Source organism: Carettochelys insculpta, chromosome 18 (assembly GCF_033958435.1).
Source record: "Carettochelys insculpta isolate YL-2023 chromosome 18, ASM3395843v1, whole genome shotgun sequence".
Lineage (NCBI taxonomy): Eukaryota > Metazoa > Chordata > Testudines > Carettochelyidae > Carettochelys > Carettochelys insculpta.
The window spans coordinates 24,585,089-24,605,983 of record NC_134154.1 but is presented as its reverse complement, the minus strand read 5'-3'; the positions used below and the strand labels follow the sequence as shown (position 1 = coordinate 24,605,983).

Genomic DNA, 20,895 nt, shown 5'->3' with positions numbered 1-20,895 from the left:
GTGTCGCCAGGCGAGGCCGCGCACCACGCATGCCCGCTGCTCCAACTTGGGATAGCCGGAGTCGGCGCCGGGAGAGGAGGTTTGGGGAGCACGTGACGCCCCAGGCTGCTCCTGCCCTGGGAAATGTTTTGTGCGTGGCTGAGCCTTCCTGCTGCTGGTCCAGCCCGTGCGCGCCCCTCCCTCCAAGCACTGCAGCCGCCCTGACAGCCAGCGGGCAGCATCAGCCTGAAGGAAGTGTAAGTGCTGATCTGGAGTTTGCGGGGGGGGGGGGGAATCCGGAGAAAAGTGACATCAACCGCAAAAATTCCGTTTAAACTGTTAGCTGGAGCTCTGCTGTGATTTCTTCTGCATAAATACTATCTAGATTTCCTGATTTGTAATTTGATTTCTCCTTATATTTGTAGGGCCCCAGCAGGGACGATTTCATTTGGATTACAAGGCTGAGTTTTGCCTCACTTGTTGGCTGTACAGCAGAAAATAGCTCCATCAAGTTAGTTTTAGTAGACTGATGTAACAAATTATTTAATATCAAATTATAGAGTGTGATAACATGTTTCCAAGGATACAAAAACGTACAGGTATTTTAAAATCTGGGTTGGATTAAAAAGATTTAACAGGTGGAACTCAAGGCACCTTAAAAAGTAGCAAGAAGTCCTGTGGCACCTTACAGACTAACATATTTTGGACCATAAGGTTTTGTGGGACTTCTTATTGTTTTTGAAGATACAGACTAACATGGCTGACCTCTCTGATACTTAAAACGTAGGTATCAAGTTTTGAGAATTCTTTCTTAAGTGAACAGAACATTTTTAAACATGAACTTTAAACAAAAAGTGTGAACTCAGGGCCTGAGCCTACAACTTAGTTGCTATCATTAGTGGTCACTTTATAGTTAGTGGCATTACTCAGAATAGAATACACTTCAGATCCATCCTTTACTTTTGGAAGTCAAGGTGGCTGCTCAGGTGTACAGGGTCCACTAAAACAGATCCTTTTGCTGGATTTGAGCCCTATTGTTGGATTAAATTGATTTTTCTATAAAAACGAGAAATCCTGTGGCACCTTATAGACTAACAGCTGTTAGTCTATAAAGTGCCATAGGACTTCTCCTTGTTTTTGTGGACACAGACTAGCACAGCTACCTGTTAGATAATTTAGTTTTCTGGATTAATTGTTCATTGCTTTTAAACTTTGAGACTGAGTCTTCAAACACTACCCAGAATAATATACTGAGGAGTCTCACTGATGTTGGTACAGGGTGAACCTCTCTAATCTGGCACTCTTTCATCTGACAACATCCATAATCAGGCGTAATTACAGTTAGTCGGAGGACCACTTATCATGGGTGTGGCCAAGTTTCTTGTGGTCCCATTAGGTTGTTTACAGCCACCAGTCCTGGCTCTCAGTGTTCTGTGCTGCTTTTTAGCTGTAATTTACCCCTAAATGTCTTCTAAGAGCTCAGAGAACAACAAGCAGTGGAAGTGTTGGTAATGCTGCTAGACAATATGACTTCCCATGGTCTGGGAAATTCTCTTGTCCGGGACTGGTCAAGTCCCAAGGATGCCAGATTAGAGAGGTGCAACCTGTAGTAACTGTCTGTAGAATTGGACTCACCTCTGGAAATTGAATTTCTATTTAATGTAAATAAATTTTCATATACAAAACTGTGTACATGTATTAATGGCATCTTAATATTTTGCATACAATATTATTTATATAGAACACAAAAATGTATTAAATAATTTGCAGATAAATTTAAAAAAATCACATTTTCTGCCCTGGAGAGATTTGTTTAGATCCTTATCCTGCAGTCCAATCCATGCATTGCAAGATCAGAGCCCTAATTTTAGACTGTGAATGACAGCAACAAACAATGGGATAGGAATAAGGGAAAAAAGTCACAAAAAATAAATAACAGAAGTGACTTAATGATAATATCTTATATACTGTGGTTTTTGGACCTGATCCTGCATTTTTTGTGTGCCTGAGCACACACCCCCCCACCTCCCCCTCTCTGTCCATTGGCTTGAGTGGCAGCTCTGAATGTACAGAATCATTGCAACATTGGCCTGTGTAGGGAGATCAGCTGACTAATTTCAGTTGTCAGTATGACATTGCATTCCATCATCAGTGGTAAAATTACTAACTTCCCCAGACTGGCCAGGAGGTATTCATGTTCATTGAATTCTGTGGCTCTATGGGTGAAGAAAACAGTCCAAATGTATTTGGATTGGAAGCTCTAGTAGCCTGCTTAGCATTAGTCATGAAGCATCCAGGTTTTCCAGTAAAAACTGACTTTTATACTGGCTGTTAACTAACTTGCGAATGACAGAAATGCTCCTGTGTAGAAGAGAGAAGGGATGAGAGAGAATAACACCGAAGTCATCACTCCCTGGAAAACATGGCCTAAGGAGACGTGATTCATGAAAAGCTATGGGAGTACAGTGAGAATACATGAACAGCCACACCAGGGGTTTGTCTACACTACCACCTTCCTTCAAAGGAAGGATGGTAAGTAGGGTGTTGGGAGTTTACTAATGAAGTGCTGCTGTGCTTAGGCAGCACTTCATTAAGCAAATTCCCCTCCCACCCCCCGTGGCAACTTTGAAGTTTTAAACTTCGAAGTACCAGCACACGTCTAGCTGCGGTGCACCCGCCGGTACTGCGAAGTGCCAGGGCAACTTCGAAGTCCCCTTAGTCCTCGAAATTTTGCACGGCAGCACTTCATTAGTAAACTCCAACACCCTAATTACCATCCTTCCCTCGAAGAAAGGTAGTAGTGTAGACAAGCCCCAGGGCACCTCGGAGGAAGAGACAGGCTGTGAAGTGAATGTCTTCCCTGGGTTAAAGAAAGATGAAACAATTGTGTGACCACAGAATAATAAAGACCTGCTCACACTTAACATGGGAGTGTGGAGGGGACTGGAGGAGGGCAGAAAAACAAAGCTGGATAGGAACAACCGAGGCTAGATATAGCTGCAGGGAGACAGCTGGTAGGTGTACAGTAGAACATCACTAATTCACCCTGATGACTGGAATGTAAATCAGAGCCTGGCCAAAGCCCATTGAAGCCAATGGGAGTTTTTCATTGACTTCAGTGGGCATTTTGATCAGGCCCTTGGAGGAAAGGGGCCAGATCCTGTGAAGAGGTCAGTGTTCCCTTTCTGGAATTAGAAGGTGTTTTGCATATGGCAGGATTGGACCCTTAGGCCCTGATCCTGCAGGTTTATAAGCATTTGCAGGATCAGACCATTAGTGAACAAAGTGAAAAGAGTAAGGCTTAGCACGTCGCAAAATGCATTCTGTGGTTTTGGTTCAATGATTTTGATACCTCATCAGTGAACTTGTAGGTACTGTGGTATTTTTGTAACAAGTTTTTAGTGATGTGAGACCTTACTTCAAGGATGCTTCTACTGTTAAATCTTAACTTCAAAATGGGAAGAAAATGATATTTTGTGAATTATAAAATATACGGATTAAGTGTTTTGCTTTCTTACTCTTGACTAATTCAAGTGAACATTTATTTTGGAGCCTTTATCTTTAATATAGTGCTTTCAATAAGAAAAGCTTTTTCAGCTCTTACTAAAAACAAGTGTAATTGCTAAGTAATAAGTGAAATATCTCTAAATGTCTGGCTCCATTTCTTTTGTTCTTTATGAAAAACCATCCATACTTTGTGTTTTGGGACTTACTCAAAGCAAACAACCTGAATCAAATATCAGAGGTAGCTGTGTTAGTCTGTATCTTCGAGAACAACAAGAAGTCCTGTGGCATCTTATAGACTAACAGATATTTTGGAGCAAATTATCTTGCTCCAAAATTTGCTCCAAATTATCTGTTAGTCTATAAGGTGCCACAGAATCTGAATCAAAGTGGTCTCTACAGCCCATATCACACTGTTTTAGCAAGACAAGCACCGCAAATAGATATTTTTGTTGTTATTGTGGGAAAAAGATTATACTTATTGGTATTTTGAGTAATTAACAATAAGAAATTACAATTCCATTGTCTTGACGCAAATAGACTTGTATCTTAATAAAAATTAACATTTAAGCAATATACAGTATATTGACCACATGTTCTACCCTTAATATTTGCCCCCATCCTCTCAAGCTTACTTAAACAGAACCTTAACATTATGCCTAAGTATGTGTGTAGAATTTCAGGTAACTTTTGCCCCAGGGGCTCTCTGAAATAGAACCATTCCAGTATGTATCTAATTTATGTGTCCTTGTATAGTAATAGCTCTTGAAGTCTCATAATGCCAGGCCTCCCATTTTAACTGGATATTCGAGTCATTCCATTTTGATTCTTGGATTCCAGTATGACCATAGGAATCTCTGAATAAGTTCAGAAAAGGTCAACAAAAATGATTAGGGGTATGGAACGGATGCCATATGAGGAGAGATTAATAAAACTGGGACTTTTCAGCTTAGAAAAGAGAAGAATAAGCAGGGGATATGACAGAGGGGTATAAAATCATGACTGGCATGGAGAAACAAACAAGGAAAAGTTATTTACTTGTTCCCATAATACAAGAACTAAGGGTAACCAAATGAAACTAATATATGGCAAGTTTAAAACAAAAGGAAGTACTTCTTCACACAATGCACAGTCATTTTGTGTGGAATTCCTTGTCAGAGGATGTTGGGAAGGCCAGGACTTTAACAAGGTTTTACAAATAACTAGTTAAATTCATGGCGGTTAGGTCCATCAAGGGCTATTAGCCAGGGTGGACGGGAATGGTGTCCCTAGCCTCTGTTTGTCAGAAGCTGGGAATGGCTGATGGGAGGATCCCATGATGACTGCCAGTTTGGTTCATTCCCTCTGGAGCATCTGGCATCAGCCACTGTCAGAAGACAGCAGAGTGGGCTATAGATGGCCCTTTGGTTTGACGCAGTATGGCTGTTCTTATGTAATGTCTGGAATTTTTTTCACAGGTGTAAAGGTAATAATGCACAAAAGATATGGGCACGACATGAGTTTTAATTATATGAAGTCTACCTATCAAAATTGCTAGTAATAAAACCCAACTTTTTAGGTCATGGTAAATAATTGTCATTAATGGCTCAAGAGTTAAACAGCTCCCCCAGTTTAGACAATACATTAATGCCTAACTGTCTAATGTACTTAGTCACAGCTCTCTGTGGGTGTTTGCAAAAATAGCAAGAAGTCCTGTGGCATCTTATAGACTGACATTTTTTGGAGCATAAGCTTTGGTGGCCAAAGACCCGCTTCATCAGATGCATGGGTGTTTTTAATTTATTGGCTCATATGTAGGGTGACTATACCTCCCTATCCCAAATATGCGATGTGGGGGAGGGAGGATAGCTCTGGCTCCACGGCTTCAGGAGCCAGGCAGCAGTCATGCTGGTGTGCTCCTGGCTTCCCTGTGCTTTGGGGCGCTGGGAACCAAATGGCAGCTGCGCTGGTGGGCTACTGGTTCCCTGAGGTGCGGGGAGCTGGGAACCAGGCAGCAGCCATACCAGTGCACTCCTGGCTCCCCCTAGCCACCAGGAGCTGGGACCCGGCAGCAGCCACATCAGTGTGCTCCCAGCTACCCCAAGGTGGGGTGGTGGTGGCTGGGAGTGGAGTGGCAGCCACCCCTGGTGCCACAACCTACCCTTAACTTTGCAGGGCCCCCTGCTGGCTCCCTCTTGGTGTGGCCGGAGAGCACATCCGTACGTGCTCCACACATGCTCTCCAGCCAGCAGCTGTGCTTGTGCCGCTGGTGGGGGAAAAGGTCACCCAACAGGGGGCTGGATACAGGACAATTAGCTGTTTTGTTCAAATAACTCAGGACGCCTTCCTGGTGCTCGAAATATGGGACTATCCCACGCAAAACAGGATGGACGGTCACCCTAATCCTATGGAGCCAAGGCGTAGTATTGCTGAGTTAGAGTAGTTTAGTCTATATCCCAGTTCCTGACCAAAACCTTCAAATAAGCTTGTAATACTGGCCAACTTTTATTTATAACTTTTATAAAAGAGTATAAGATTATCAGTGTATAATGAAACTGTTTTCCATTCCCAATAAACTTATTTCTGCAGAGTCTCATATCTTTCCATCTTATGGTTCAATAATTAAATTAAATAATAAGGGTGGTAAGGGGCATCCATGTCATGTTCCTCTTTACAATTGTGTTAGCTCAGTTTTTTGAGACACTTCCACAAACAGATGCTATAGAATTTTGGTAGATTATTTTTATTCACTTCTGAAAGTCTTTCTCTAATCCATCTGTCTCCAACAGTCTAAACAAAGCCACTGCTAATAGCTGGGTCAGAAATGCATTTCAGAATGTATTCAGGATAGGAAATATTATTAAAATAATCTTTTCAACTATGGCAAGGCTAATCTATGTAAATATCAGTAGGTACTGGAAATCCGTAGATTATATAAAGAACCGTAGGGCATAATATTGTACTCACAAGGGAATAGCCTCAGTGACTGAATAAACAATCTCCATATCTAACTTCTTTGGTACAGCTGTGATTTAAGAATTATAGTCTCACCCTGCTGCACTAGTACTTCAGGCACCTACTGACCTTGGTGGGAATTTTTCACAGGTTTAGCACAGCAACTGGCAGTAGATCCAAGAAACTCTTCTGACTGCGATTGAAATGAATCTGGTCACCACTGGAAACAAGACAAAACAAAGAAACAAACAAAAAAACCCACCCCAAGCAAACAAACATTTTATTGATGCCAACAACAGCTAATGAGTATGAGCTATCACATGAGAGACACTAATCTCAGCTCTGACGCTGATTGGCTATGTGATTTTAGACATGTCATGAAACCTCTCTAACTTAATTTCTCCTTCTCTAACATGCAGATGACACCCATCGTACCTATTTTATACCTGGGAAGCATTTTGAGTATCATTCAGCCAAGTAAAACTGAATTATATGAGGCTAGCTCATCACCACTTGCTCAGAGACTGAACATGTTCCACTTCCATTCAAAAAACCGTCAGACCACATTAATAAGTTACATCCCACTGTTATGTTCCTTTTGTGTGAAATTATCTGCTGTTTTTGTGCTTGAAGGTCCATTAATTTGAGGAGAAGGGATTACTGGAGTCAAGATTCACTGTGTATATGGAATAAGGGAATGTACCTGTATTGTTTAGATCTCTTTTAAATTAGAAATCATTTTGTTATAGCATTGTTCAAATGTGGATTTGGCAGAGCCACATCTGGAGTTAGTGTTCAAGATGTATTTCAATAAGTTCTCTTACAGTGAAGAAAATTTTAATTCATGATCAAGATACTAGTTGAGAGATATAATGCTCTTTTTGTTAATCAACAAGGCCTTCAGCTCACTCACTGCCCTTCCTTTATTTTGACCATTACAATTTATGGTGCTATTATTGCAAATGTTAAATGCTGCCCATCCTTCTCCATAAGCCCAGATCCTGCAAAGACAACATTGAAGTCAATGAGATTCTGCACACGCATAGAGATCCATGCAGTTCTTTTTGCAGGATCAGAGCCATAGTTTGTCCAATCATTGTGCAGACTGGTCCAAGCTATATGTAATGCATGTAACGTTAACTTTATGCTCTTTGGATTTGTTCCAAAGTTATCTGTCACGACTAAACAGAGGTAAACTGAATGGTTTCACATCGCAGCCAAGTTATACTTAAAAGTGTTCTGCATGGATCCATTATAAAAGTTACTACTTAAAAGAGGCCTATGTAAATTAATTTGTCACATTTTGATTCTCCCTGTACCTTACCAAGACATTGCAGGGAGCTGGAGATTCTTCAGTCTGTCTTTCACCATTTGTTGTTAGACTGAACCTGCAACTCTGACTTCGATACCTAGTTCAGTCGACTTCCTTATTGACTGTAGCCCTACAGTTCTTTAGATAATCTATGTGTTTCCGGTACCTACTGGTATTTACTATGGCCCTGATCCTGTAAAAAGAACTGCACGGACCCCTGTGCGTGTGCAGAATCTCGTTGACTTCAATGTTGTCTTTGCAGGATCTGGGCTTATGGACAAAGACCAACAGCATTTAACACCAGCAATAATAGCACCATTAGTCCATGCAGAACTTTAGTCACTCATGAAAGAGATGTCGCATGAGCCTTAATTGTCATTAGTTGCAAGTGAGCTATAGCTGCACTATAACTCCATGGATAAAAATTCTGATTAGGTAGTAACTAAATGCAAGTGCAACTCAGCATATGAGTTTTGGCAAAAAAAAAAAAAAGTGTGTTGTTGATACAAATGTATTACCTACAATGACTGTTAATCACAATTGTTCTTCAGCAAGTCCAGCTTATGGACATCGAGGTTATGCCTGTATTGCAGAGAATTGTTGGGAAAAGATATGTTAATTGTGCACGCATTTGTGTATCTCCTGACAACAGTTCTGTTGGGTGAGGTTTTCCTGATATTTGGCCGTTCCTCATGGGGTCAGACGTTGGGAAACTCCCTCTGACAACACACCCCTTCTTCTCCGTGGAACATGACCTGGATATTGGCAGAAGATTCCCAGAGTGGCAGACTACTGTCATGAGACCTCCTGCAATCTAGACATATAGCCTTAGATAGATGACCAAATTGTATACTCACGTTACAAACTCATCTGTTTGTTTGGTGCAACAAAACAAAAAAAAACACAACTGTTTTGTGTTTATAACTGGCACTGTTGATTATTTTCCTAGTGGCAGTGAAAAGGGTACAGAAAGAGGTCCCTACTGATAAGTGGAAAGCATCAGTCCTTTGAGTAAAAACATACAGGTGATGCTCTCTCTCTCTCTCTATATATATATATATCACAATTTATGTGTTGTTTGCAATATCTAAGTTTACATTTCCATTCTCTTTCTAGCTCCCTGTTGCTTAATTTCCTTTTCAGTCTTATTTCTGTTGGTCCTAAAATAATTGCAGCTCCTGCAATTTCTGCCATTGCCCGATGTTTATGGGACTGTAGCTGTGAGTGATTGTCTTAAGCACAAATCAAACAAGACAGAACTGATATTGTTAGCTGTGCTGCTGTAGCCACGCTGGGGCCGGGATATTAGAGAGACAATAGCTTTTGTTGGCCCAAGTGATGTTGTGAAAGAGACAAGCTTTGAAGCTTCAAAGAACTCTTCTTCACGTCCTGTACCTCTGTGTGTTTCTTTCACCAACAGAAAGTGGTTCAATAAAAGAAATAATATTCACAGCTAAAAGGAAGTATTTAGGCGACTTGACAAATGCGAGGTCTGACTCCTACTGGGGGCGTTTGTTAACACAGGCCAGGGGATCCTAGTGGAAGAACCCTGCAGCTCCCCTTTATATCTCCGGGCATCCGCAGCTCAGGTTTGCAGGTATGGCTGCAGACACCGGTTTCCTATCGATAACCCTGCACGTGCGCGGCTCTCAGCTGCATCTCGGCGGGTGTCCGCGGGCCGTGTTTGCAGCCGCAGATACCGACTTTCTGTCTGCGCAGGGGATCGGGCCCTTCCACGGGACGGAGGCGGCAGAAGAGCCAAATGAGAGCGGAGCCATCCTCAGGCCTGGCTTGGCAGACAGCAGCAGCTGCTGCTGCCCTGAGGCCGCTTTCCAGAGGCCAGAGCAATTCGCTGGTCCCAGCCCGCCCGGCAGACGCGTCAGGGACCCGCTGTAATCTGCTCTGCAGTAACGTCTGTCCTCCTCCCCGCTCCCCGGGGCCCACTGGTGCTCAGACAGCCCCATCCGACTCCCACTGATCCCTGACCCGGACCCGTTCCTTAGGCTCTGACAGACCTAAGTCGCGCCCGCTGGGAGGATTGTCCCCGTCGGCGTCCCGGCGTTCCCCAGGCGGCGCGGATTGGGCCTGCCGGCTACCGTCCCGCCTCCTGCCTAGCGTGGATTTCTCTCGTCACCCTCCGCACTTTGGCACCTCCCCCTTGGTCATGTCTCTCGATGGCCACCGTAGCGCAGCCTGTACGTGGCAGTCGGTCTATCTCGGCCTATGAGCGGCGGCCCCGTGCCCCGGAAGAGGCGTGGTGTGAGCAGGAAGTGCCCCCTTCTGCCGCGCCGCTTGGTCCCCCTCGGCTTCGCCATGTCGCCGGTGAGGGCGGTGCTGGCGCTGCTGGCCGCGCTCTCCGCCCCGGCTGCCGGCTACTTCGTGAGCATCGACGCGCACGCGGAGGAGTGTTTCTTAGAGCGGGTTCCATCCGGCACCAAGATGGGGCTCATCTTCGAGGTGGCCGAGGGGGGCTTCCTGGACATCGACGTGGAGGTGAGGCGGGAGAGGGCAGGCAGGCGGGGCCGGAGGGCGAGTGGGGAGAAAGAGAGATGAGGACCTGGGGTCTGGGCCTGTGGGGTAGGGCCGGGGACTCAGGGCCGGTGAGGGAAAAAATGAGGGGGGCGGGTAGCGGATCTGCGGGGGGCTGGGGAACAGCGCCCTGACCTTGGGTGGAGAGGAAGGGAGGGTAGCATGAGAAAGGCGGTGCCATACTATAGCTGAGAGTGAGGGACTCTAATCGTGGCTGGAGAGGCCGCGCGTTTGGCTGTTGCCTTTTGCTAGGGTGAATGTTGGCTCCTAAAGCGGGAGAGGAGCGCATCATGGCTGAGGTGGGGGATGCAGTTGTCCAGGTGAGGATGAGCGTCCTGCTTCTGGTATTGTCCCATCCAAGGGCGCGTGGAATACCCAGAGATGAGCTCAGTCTTGTTGTCTACCTGCTCGTGTTGAGGAGAAGTCAGTAACCCAATGCTTTAGTTAGGTAGGCAAAGTGAAGCTCTTTGGCATTGGGCAGCAGAGCTGTGCCAGGCTTCATATTGTCAAGGGCAGAAGCTATGCTCTTTGAGGGCCAGGGCATTGTATGCATGTGCCTTGTTGTGCGTGGAGATTCTGAGTGCAACTGTGGGGAGAAGATATAGGTGTAAGGCTACTGGGAGCAAGGGGAAGGAAACAGACGTTGCACTCTGAGTTGATGATAACCTAATGGCTAGTAATAGAGATACATAGGTATGAAGCTAGGGTACGTGGCTGCCCTGGTGGAGATAAATCCAAAATGTGTTAGCTGGAATGTTCATATAGCTCTCTTTATGTTCACTTTCACTGTTTTATTTTCCAGGGTTAGCTGCTAAATTCCTACTTGTTAGGAGTACTATAGCATGTAAGCTATATTATGATCTCTGCTTCTGGTTATGTGAGATGTCCAAGTTCCCCTAAAAAGGCTAAACTACTTCTGCAGATCAAATTGCCAAAGGGCAACTGGTCTTTATTGTCAGTGTAACAGCAGAAAGCAACTTGTAAAAGCATTGCTATGTCTAGTAACTGCCTTTACAATACCACATCTTAAAATCTTCCTTCCTTTCTCCATCCCACATCCTCTTTTAAACGTTTTAAAAACAAGCTTTCTATTAGCAGTGGCTGTGATGGGGAATGCTTCTTACAGAATACTGCTGATCAGTTTGTTGGTTGGGGGAGCAGTTCCCTAATTTTGATGCATGAATTGTTGACTTAACGTTGGATTTGACTGATATGTTGTGAATTGGGCACCTTTAATTTTTTTTTAAACACCCCCTGCCCCCAAAATAAAAAAAAGAAATCAGGGTCTTTAGAAGGATAATATACACATCTCAAAGAATCCCAAACTGGTCTACAAGTAGACTCTCTTCACCAGTAACAAATATAGTCAGTTTTAAAGTACAATATGACAGGCTTATCTTGAGCATGTTCACAAGAAAAAGTTGGATATAGTAAGGCAGAAAAATGGTGAATGATTTTTGTGAATGGAATGATCAGATGTATCAATAACATTTTTGGTGCCTTCTGCAGTTATGGAGTGACAGTAGAATAGGTAGAAAACTATTAAATGCAGTTTAAACTCATCATACCTGGCACAGGAGAATATAATGAAACAAGGCCAAGATGCAGGATTCAACATTCTGCTTTGGACAAAAAGGAGCCTTAAGGACCTTAATGACCATAGCTCATTAGTACACTGGTTCTCACATCCTAAAAATGGTACCTGCCGCAGCACAGAATCATATAGTTATAAACAACAGTGACATGTCAAAAGGAAGTAAGTTGGTTTCTCATTTACTTTCCTGTCAAAAATGAAGGTTAGGGTTCTGTGTTTCCCCTGCAGTCATTGGTCTCATGTTTATTTTTGGATGGTAATGGATTTCTGAAAGCTAATACAAGCCTTAGAGAGTAGAAAACCTTCACTGCACCTTCAAGAGGTATTTTCTGAAAGGTTCACATTAAGATAGAAAAATGCTATGTTGCTTTTGGTTGTGAGGGGTATAAGATCACATAGTCTATTGTTGTTGTGTATCAATTGTAGAAGTGCAAGAGAGCAAATTTCAGTTAAACTCATGATATTATTCTAAATGTATGACTTCAAGAGACACACGTTAGTGAAATATTCTTTTTTTGCCCCCAGATTACAGGGCCTGATAATAAAGGAATTTATAAAGGAGACCGTGAGTCCAGTGGAAAATACACCTTTGCTGCTCACATGGATGGAACTTATAAGTTTTGCTTTAGCAACCGAATGTCCACAATGACTCCTAAGATAGTGATGTTCACTATTGATATTGGAGAAGCTCCAAAAGGCCAAGATATGGAGACAGAAGGTGAGAACTTCTGAACGAAAAACCGGTCTGATTAGTGACCTCGAAAGATTGATTTTTAGAAGATTTTTCTCTGCACACAGCCTTCCAAACTACTGTAGTAGAAATGTCAGATTTTTTAAATCTCATTCAGTCCCTTTAGTTTGCCATTTTCTTGAGCAGCTACAACTGGGGTCAAAATATTTTTGGATACTACTGTATTGTATAATGACCAGGTAATCGCTCAGCTGCTTGCAGACACTAATGCTGTCATTCTTTAGTCTTTTCTTCAGTTTCACGCTCTGACTTCCAGTTCAGGTGCTCTGCAGTATATAAATGACTACATGCATTAATTGAATTCTTTGATAAGTGTGCTAATATGTACTTTTCTCTGAGCCATGTACATACTGGTTTATCTGCAGCCTTTTGTCCTGTACTTGTGTTCATCTCTCACACTTTTCCCTAGGTGGTGGAGATACCTGGGATGGTATGTGTACTGCTTTTTGAAAGCTTGTTAGCATCTTGTCTTTTGCATATGTTTATTCACTAACATCTAACTTGTGGTTTTTCTCTTCTCTAACATCTGTTTGTTAGCATGAGAATGTCTTTTTTTAATAAACTACACAGAATGAAGGTCTGATCCCATTTGATGCTGAGTACCTGCTGTTTCCATTGAGATGTGTGGGGACTTAGCATCTCTCAGGCTCAGGACCTTAAACTGTTAATGAACATTTGTCTTCCAGTGGTTATTTATGGCCACAGGAGACATAATCAGGAGTTTCTGTTAAGTAGAATTCAATTTAAAGTACTGAATATCGAGTAACTTCATATATTTCATAGAAGGTTTTGCTTTTTGTTATTAAAGAGAGTGTGGAGAATTGAGGGCATTTGGAAGGGGAATGAATCTGTTTCTTGTAATATTTTACAGCTAATGCATAACCTGTAAGTGGGAAAATTATAATATGTCATTTACCTTAGAGCTAAATTAATTTTTGGGCAACAGGCTGAATCATAAAATTTAGAAAGCAGTCCAGCAGTACAATGAGCAGAATATGGTAATGCCTTTTGACTTCTGTTATAGCAGATAAGTAACCCATGTGTGAAGTGAGTGCTTGACATTTTCTTTAAATATTTAACAATTACCTAACTGAGCTCTTATTCACAAGAGATAGTTAAAGGATTCTCTCAAGTCTGTAATGCAGAATACTGATACAAATCTAGTTTCTTCAGCTTAAGGCAGGCGTTTGCCTATAAGCAAGTATATTTTCAGCATGTTTATACATTCCATATAGTAGTAATCTTTGTTCTCACTAATAAGCTACCCATATTGCAGTAACCAGCTGGCCATGAAAATGGGTGGCGTATCTTGATATCTGTAAGGTAAGGTTAGTATTGCTCAGGCAACCATAAAGTTTTTTTCTTTTCTTTTTTTTTTTTTTTTTTAAGTGATTGAATTAGTAACTCGTGTCATGAGTTCCTGCCTGAAAGATGTGTGGCTTTTGAACAGCCTTGTTCTTTTTCTTATTGCTAACAGAAGAAAGGTCCTTCGTGTAGCATTAAAGGCTGCAGCTAAAATATCTGCCATTTACAAGCAAAATTAATGTATGGTGGCTCCTGTGAATTACCCTAAACTTGTAGGTAATTCCTACAACCTATTTAAACTGTTAGTAGCAGAGGTCAACCTCTGAGGGATTGACTTGAAGTTCTTGGTGCTAGAGAATTTCAATAAGCACGCTTTATTAATCTGAATGTGGTAGAGTTATACGTTGCTCTGAAAATTGAAGGTAGTAAACAATATCCTAATACCATTTGACATCAAAACTGCTAAATACAGGATCTTGGTTCCCAGGATTTGGTGAGCCATCCCAAGACGTTGTTCTCCTATAATCTTTTGGTGGTGTTTTTCTCTTTCATTATCAGGCCACTTTCATTTCATGCTAGAAAAGGAGGCGTCTTCCTTTAGAACTGATTTCATCCCATGTGTTAACTACATGAAGGTGGTTAAAGGAGTAGCTAAACACACCTTTTCAGAAACTCATTTTATTTACCCAACATCAACAGTGTATGCTCAGTTCTCAGGCTATTCTGCACTATAACAAAAAGTAGAATTAAGCAACGCAACTCCAGCTACATGAATAACATAGCTGGATTTGATGTACCTTAAGCGCTTTACCCCAGGCTCTCCGCTGTGGGAGGGGGGAATTGAGGGCAATGGGAGAAACTCTCTGTCAACTTCCCTTAGTTTTCTCATCTAGGGTACACTAAGAAGGTTGACAGCAAAGCAATCTGGTCAGTTTGGCGGTCTTAAGTATACTTGCTAAATCAACTGCCAGTGGCTTGATCTTGGCACATGAATCCAGGCTGTAATGTCGATGTAGGCTCAGTTGCTATGCTGTTGGCAGTTAGCATTAAAATTATGCATTAAGAGAAATTTTGAAGGATATATAGTGAAGATAACCCTAGCATGACAGACAGTGGCTCATTATTGTACTGGTTTGGTATGTTCAGGTAAACTTTACACTCTGCTTCTCAGGAAAAATGTGCATATATTTGAAAGTAACTGGTCTGTGTTGACTATAAAATTGGTCACCCCTGCTTGGGTCTCCAAGTTAGATATCGTGGAAAAGGAGGCCTACCTAAAAGTAAAATAAAAATTTTTAAGGAAGAAACCCGTGAACCTGGCTCTGAGGCTTTTAGAAATATCATACCTGTCATTGTCAATAATTGGATCTACTTATCGAATAATCTTTTCCTACAAGGTTGAAAAGTTTTCAGCTGTATAAACTATATGTTCTACAAAATTAACTGTAGTGTGGAATTAAATATGACTATTCATCCACTTTCAGGAGAAGCTGTTTTGGTATTTCATTAATACAGACTTTCTGACATCTTTTTAAAATTATCCTGCAGCTCATCAGAACAAGCTAGAAGAGATGATTAATGAGTTAGCAGTGGCCATGACAGCTGTAAAGCATGAACAGGAGTACATGGAAGTTCGTGAGAGAATACACAGAGCAAGTATGTGGTGGTGTTTGATATGCATCCCTTTTTCTTTTTTTTTTTTTTTAAATGCTTGACTACATTGAGCTTTTGGGAAGCTATCTAGAAACGACATTTGGTTACTTGAGAATTTGAACTCTTTGAGTCCTGTCAGCATGATAGGATCTCAATGTCATATCAGTTTTTCTTTCTTTAAACTTGTCTTTTTCTAATGTAACTAAAAATTTCTGTTGTGCAAAATGTGTGTCTGCTTTGCCAATGTAAAATTTGAAAGATAACGCAAAAATTATCTGCAGTTAACAAATGGAGCGTTCATGAATGTCTCAAGATCAGTGATTGTTTCTTGGTGGTAGATGGATGCATTGTGTCACTTGTGAAATTTAGTCTGGTTTATGTTGCTTTAATTGAGCCTAATTCACCTTGTTGTCTTTATGCAGAGGTAGACTTTTGGACCGTATGCCATGTCTACATGACATAAAAGTTGACTGCTGATACATGATATTAGCTACGCAATTGGCATAGCTAAAATTGACTTACAGCAGTTGACTACAATGGCTGTCTGCATGGAAGAAGGTTGATGGGAACATTTCCCTCACTGACCTTTTGTAATCCTTGCCACTTGTGAGGAGTTCACGGGTCGATTTTGACCCCGGAAAGTGCTGTTTCAGGCATGCAAGAAACAAAACCACAGAAGACTGACCCTGAGCAGGTCCATCTTTCATGGTAGTGTGTCTTTGGCCTAAGTGGAACTTATTGCTACCTCATGTGAGAAGGGTGAATAAGATCTAAGACACAATCCTCACTACTTAAAATAGAATTGGCAGATAGAGTTCTCCTTTATTCGTATTGGACTTACTCTTTTTTCCTGTAAAACACTTAACTGTACGTTAGAACTTTCTGTATCGGAACCACCTACGAGCTGACCTTATAAATGTACATTAACATCAACTTCTCATTGTCTTAAATTCAAAATTGTTTTGAAAGGCTTTTTATAAAAAGAAGCAAACTCAATGGCTCAGGGAAAATTAGTCAGATTCCTGAGGAGACATTTATCAAACAAAATCCAGTTATTAAATTCTTCTATTGCTGCATTGCATTACATAAGTTCTGGCAATTGTGGTGCATGTTCATAACTTCACATTCAGGAAGAATGTGTCTTGATGTTTCAGACAATAGTGATTACTGTGAAAGAACTGATCTAACGCTTTTGTGAACTATGATATCCATATCCATTTACTATAGTCTTAACAATGCCCATTTTGCAGGCTTTTTTAAAGGCTCTAGAAGATATGGTAAAGCATTAGACTCTAGGAAAGAGTGTTTTAAACTCAGTGGCAAACTGGCTGTCACAAGATTCTCACCGCTTGCTGTTACTAGCAGTTGGGACTATTCTAGAATTTTACCTGAGAAAGATACTTCATTCTTAATGTGCCAATGAACTCTTTATATGTATATAGTAAAACTGATTTGCAGTATGTGTAAATTAAGTTTTTGTGGCAGTGGGCTATATTTTTGGTTTATCATACAACACTAGAACTGGAAGGACCTCAAGAGGTCATCGAGTCCAGTTCCCTGCCCTCTTGGCAGGACCAAACACCATCTAGATCATCACCAATAGGTGTCTGTCTAACCTGCTCTTAACTATCTCCAGCAATGGAGATTCCAAAACCTTCTGAGGTAACTTACTCCAGTGTTTAACCACCCTGACAGGAAGTTTATCCTAATGTCGAATCTAAACCTTCCTTGCTGCAGTTTAAGCCCATTGCTCCTTGTCCTATCCTCAGAGGCCAAGGAGAGCAAATTTTCTCCCTCCTCCTTGTAACGCTCTTTGAGGTACTTGAAAACTGCTATTTTGTCCCTTCTAAATCTTCTCTTTTCTAAACTAAAGAAGCCCAGTTTTTTCAGTCTTCCCTCATAGCTCATGTTCTCTGTAGACCTTTAATCATTCTTGTTGCTCTTCTCTGGATCTTTTCCAATTTCTCCACATCTTTCTTGAAGCATGGTGCGCAGAACTGGACACTACTCCAGTTGAGGCCTAATGAGTGCTGAGTAGGGCAGAAGAATGACCTCTCATCTTGCTCACAACACTCCTGTTAATGCATCCCAGAATCATGTTTGCTTTTTTGGCAACAGCATCAGACTGCTGACTCATATTTAGCGTGTTGTCCACTATGACCCCTAAGTCCCTTTCTGCAGTACTCCTTCCTAGACAGTCGCTTCCCATTCATTTGTGTGTGAAGCTGATTGTTTCTTCCTACGTGGAATACTTTCCATGTGTCCTTGTTAAACTGCCTCCTTTTTACACATGAGACTATTTCTCCAGTTTGTCCAGAATAATGGAAACTGTACTGACTCTGTAGAATGGTGGATTGATAGGCTGATTGATTTGGAATACGTGTTTTGACTCTGGGCCTATGGCCACGCAACCAAGTTATTTTGAGATAGCAGCTGTTACTTAGAAATAGATTTGCTGTCTACGCTATGCACACGTTATTTTGAAATACTTTCAAAATAGTGGGTGCATTATTTCAAACTCTAAACCTCACTGCAGGAGGAATAGTGCATATCTCAGAAAAAGCACAATCCCCTATCTTAACATGCACTCTGTGTGCAGACTAAGTGTGTGTAGCAGCCCTATTTTGAAATTGCTATCCTGGAATAGCTTATTTTGAAATAAAGCTGCTGTGAAGGTGTAGCCTGGTTGTTCTTATGGCAAAGAAAGCAGATACATAAATCTGGAGTCGTGTACCAGGTGTGACCATCAAACTTGTGTAAATTAGTCTGGGTTAGTAGGTGTTCTTATGAAGATGGGGTAGAGGATTGAATGATCTTACAGATCAAAACAGCTTCTGGTGTCTGAAAAGCAGAATTCCAATAGGAACAGTGGCCCTTGTAACTGGCAAATTCTCCTTGGACCTTTAAGCTCTCTCTCTCTCTCACACACTTTTTTTTAAGATGTAATTTTAAAATTATGTGTTCTTTATGTCAGCTTTATTAATCTTTTAGAGAGTAATAATCACCGTAGACCACTCACTTGGCTGAGAATGCTGAATATGCTAGCATTCTAATGGTTGTATGGATGAATGTACAGATTTGCATAGTACTTACTGTCATGACCATATAGACCTTATTAAACAAAATATCTTACACCACGCTTATTTAAATATTTTAGTAATAATCTACTTTTTTTTTCTGCTCCCAACAGTTAATGACAACACAAATAGCAGAGTGGTCCTCTGGTCATTCTTTGAAGCTCTTGTATTAGTTGCCATGACACTGGGACAAATCTACTACCTGAAGAGATTTTTTGAAGTCCGAAGAGTTGTTTAAGAAAACTTTTCCTGATGATCCCAAACACTCACTCTACTGTTCACCAAACATCTTGATCACAAAAAAAGTCATTTAGTTTCTAACCCTTGATTTCTGAACTCTAAAACTTATTTGCTTAAGTTCCTAGTTAAAATGAAATGTTTTTATATATCTTCTGTAGCAAAGGCTGTGTTTAAAAAAAAAAAAAAAATCTTGTCACTTAATTGGCAATTTTTTTTCACTTGAAATCTGCCTAGTCTTTATGCTAAGAGAGGTCTAAACAGATTGCAAATGCTATAAATCAAACATAGTAATAAGCAATGTTACTGCCTTTTTCTAACTTTTTTTTCTGTTTTCATAATAAATAGCAATGCTGTGTAAGGAAACAGTGAGAGGTCCTAAAGTGACTATTTGCATTCTTCACATCTTTAATCCTGCAGTAGACTTTATGGAATGAAAGTAATCTGTCCTTCACTTTCATGTACTGCCCAGAAGAAGCCATTGAAGCAAACCTTCATTTTGATATGATTAATGTTGAATAGAAGACAGCTGACATTTGCAGTACAGTATGCATACTTGATCACAAAAAACTACAGTAATCTGAACTTGATTTATTCTCTAAATTCTTTTTAATTAAAAATTGATATTAAAGTACATGCTTTCCTTTTATTACCAGGCAATTATGTGGTTTTAGTTTCACAGGTTTATAACTATTGAAGTCAGTTATGTGTGCAGTGTCTCAGCAAACAGTAGGTACTAACCCCTTGATGCTTGCAGGTCCAAAGCTCATGCTGTTGACACTATTGCAGAATGCACCAGTGTTCAGGAAATCTGGATTTCTAACGCCAAAGGGTTAGTGGTTCTTGGGGGTTTATTGCAATGCTATGCAGCCCTTATTTTAATTTAAGTGGCATTTTCTACCATTTTCTGGTCCTAATTAGATAATGCTAAGTACTGGCATGTTTTTTTCTTTATTTCAGGCACATGTGGATTTCAGTTTTTGTATAAACAATTTCTTTCTTGATATCTGTTGCTGGGTTAGAAAAATTTAAAGACTTGTCTATGGTGTGGGTGCTGATCCAGGATTATGTTGTGACTGATGTATATTAGTTGTAATCTTTTATTTTTTGGGGTGGGTAGGGGTCTTTTCAAGAAGGGGAAGGTCTACAAGTAACACACAACAGTTTTGTACAATTAATTTAAAATTTGTTACAGGTTTTCATGTTCTAAGTAAACTTTTTCAACCTTGGGCAAACACTTGCAGCAGTTCTTTAAAAAGGGTGGCTGTTACACCTTAGTGCAACTGTTGTGTGCCAATATTTTTGTGTGAAACACTTCAAAATTAAATTCTAAGATGTACATTGCTTGTTAATCTAAATATGACCCAGGTTCAATAAATAAATTCTTAAAAAAAGGTTTGTTTCTTGACCATTAACTAAGATACTCTCTACTTTTTCTCATTTTAGATTTTGCTTTTTAAAATATTTTTTTAAAAAGTGCAAAATAAAATGTACCTTAATTGAAACATCATACTCTGTTTATGGGATAAGAGGAATTTTGGACAGCACTAAGTATACAGCTTTGGATAACATGCAGACATATTTGAATTTTAATCCTTTTGTTATCAGTGTGGATTTTTTGCACTAAATAGTATGTTGTCATTTGTCTATGGGGCCTGATTTTTTTTGATTTGGGGAACAATAGTTGTCTGAACATAAATTAAAAAACAGTTGTTGAATTAGAGTTGGGTATTTGAGGGCATGTAAAGAAAATACTTAAAAGGGGATGTTCAGCCAAAAGAATATGTTTGATGGAAATTGCTAATTTTAGTCTTCTAAGGAGACTTTGTTTAAAACAGCAGGGCAATAGTTATTTCACGAATACCTGGTGGTATTCTTACAAAATTAAATAAAATCAACTTTAAAAATTGAGAAGTCTGACCCAGCAGAAGAGATGGGGTCTCTATTTTTCTTTCTTAAGCTGGTACAGATGAAAGCACCTGGACTGCTTGTGAAACAGTGTTGACACAAGTGCCTGAAG

The 20,895-nt window shown here is 40.8% G+C and overlaps 1 protein-coding gene and 1 long non-coding RNA gene across 3 annotated transcripts; both read left to right on the top strand.

The window, feature by feature from the left end:
• Window positions 1–117: 117 nt before the first annotated feature.
• On the top strand, window positions 118–7,064 carry LOC142022468 (uncharacterized). Its single transcript, XR_012647975.1, has 3 exons — window positions 118–236; window positions 405–578; window positions 6,837–7,064. It is a non-coding gene; the product is annotated as an uncharacterized LOC142022468 (long non-coding RNA).
• A 2,919-nt stretch (window positions 7,065–9,983) lies between these two features.
• Window positions 9,984–20,390, top strand: TMED2 (transmembrane p24 trafficking protein 2). Of its 2 annotated transcripts, XM_075012876.1 has the most exons (5): window positions 9,984–10,222; window positions 12,378–12,570; window positions 13,013–13,033; window positions 15,457–15,564; window positions 18,752–20,390. In XM_075012876.1, the coding sequence occupies exons 1-5, from the start codon at window positions 10,043–10,045 to the stop codon at window positions 18,874–18,876; spliced, it is 627 nt and encodes a 208-aa protein (XP_074868977.1). In that variant the 5' UTR covers window positions 9,984–10,042; the 3' UTR covers window positions 18,877–20,390. The 2 variants fall into 2 exon arrangements, with proteins under 2 accessions (XP_074868977.1, XP_074868978.1); XM_075012877.1 differs by lacking the exon at window positions 13,013–13,033 and having other exon boundaries at window positions 9,987–10,222; window positions 18,752–20,388.
• The last annotated feature ends 505 nt before the right edge of the window (window positions 20,391–20,895 follow it).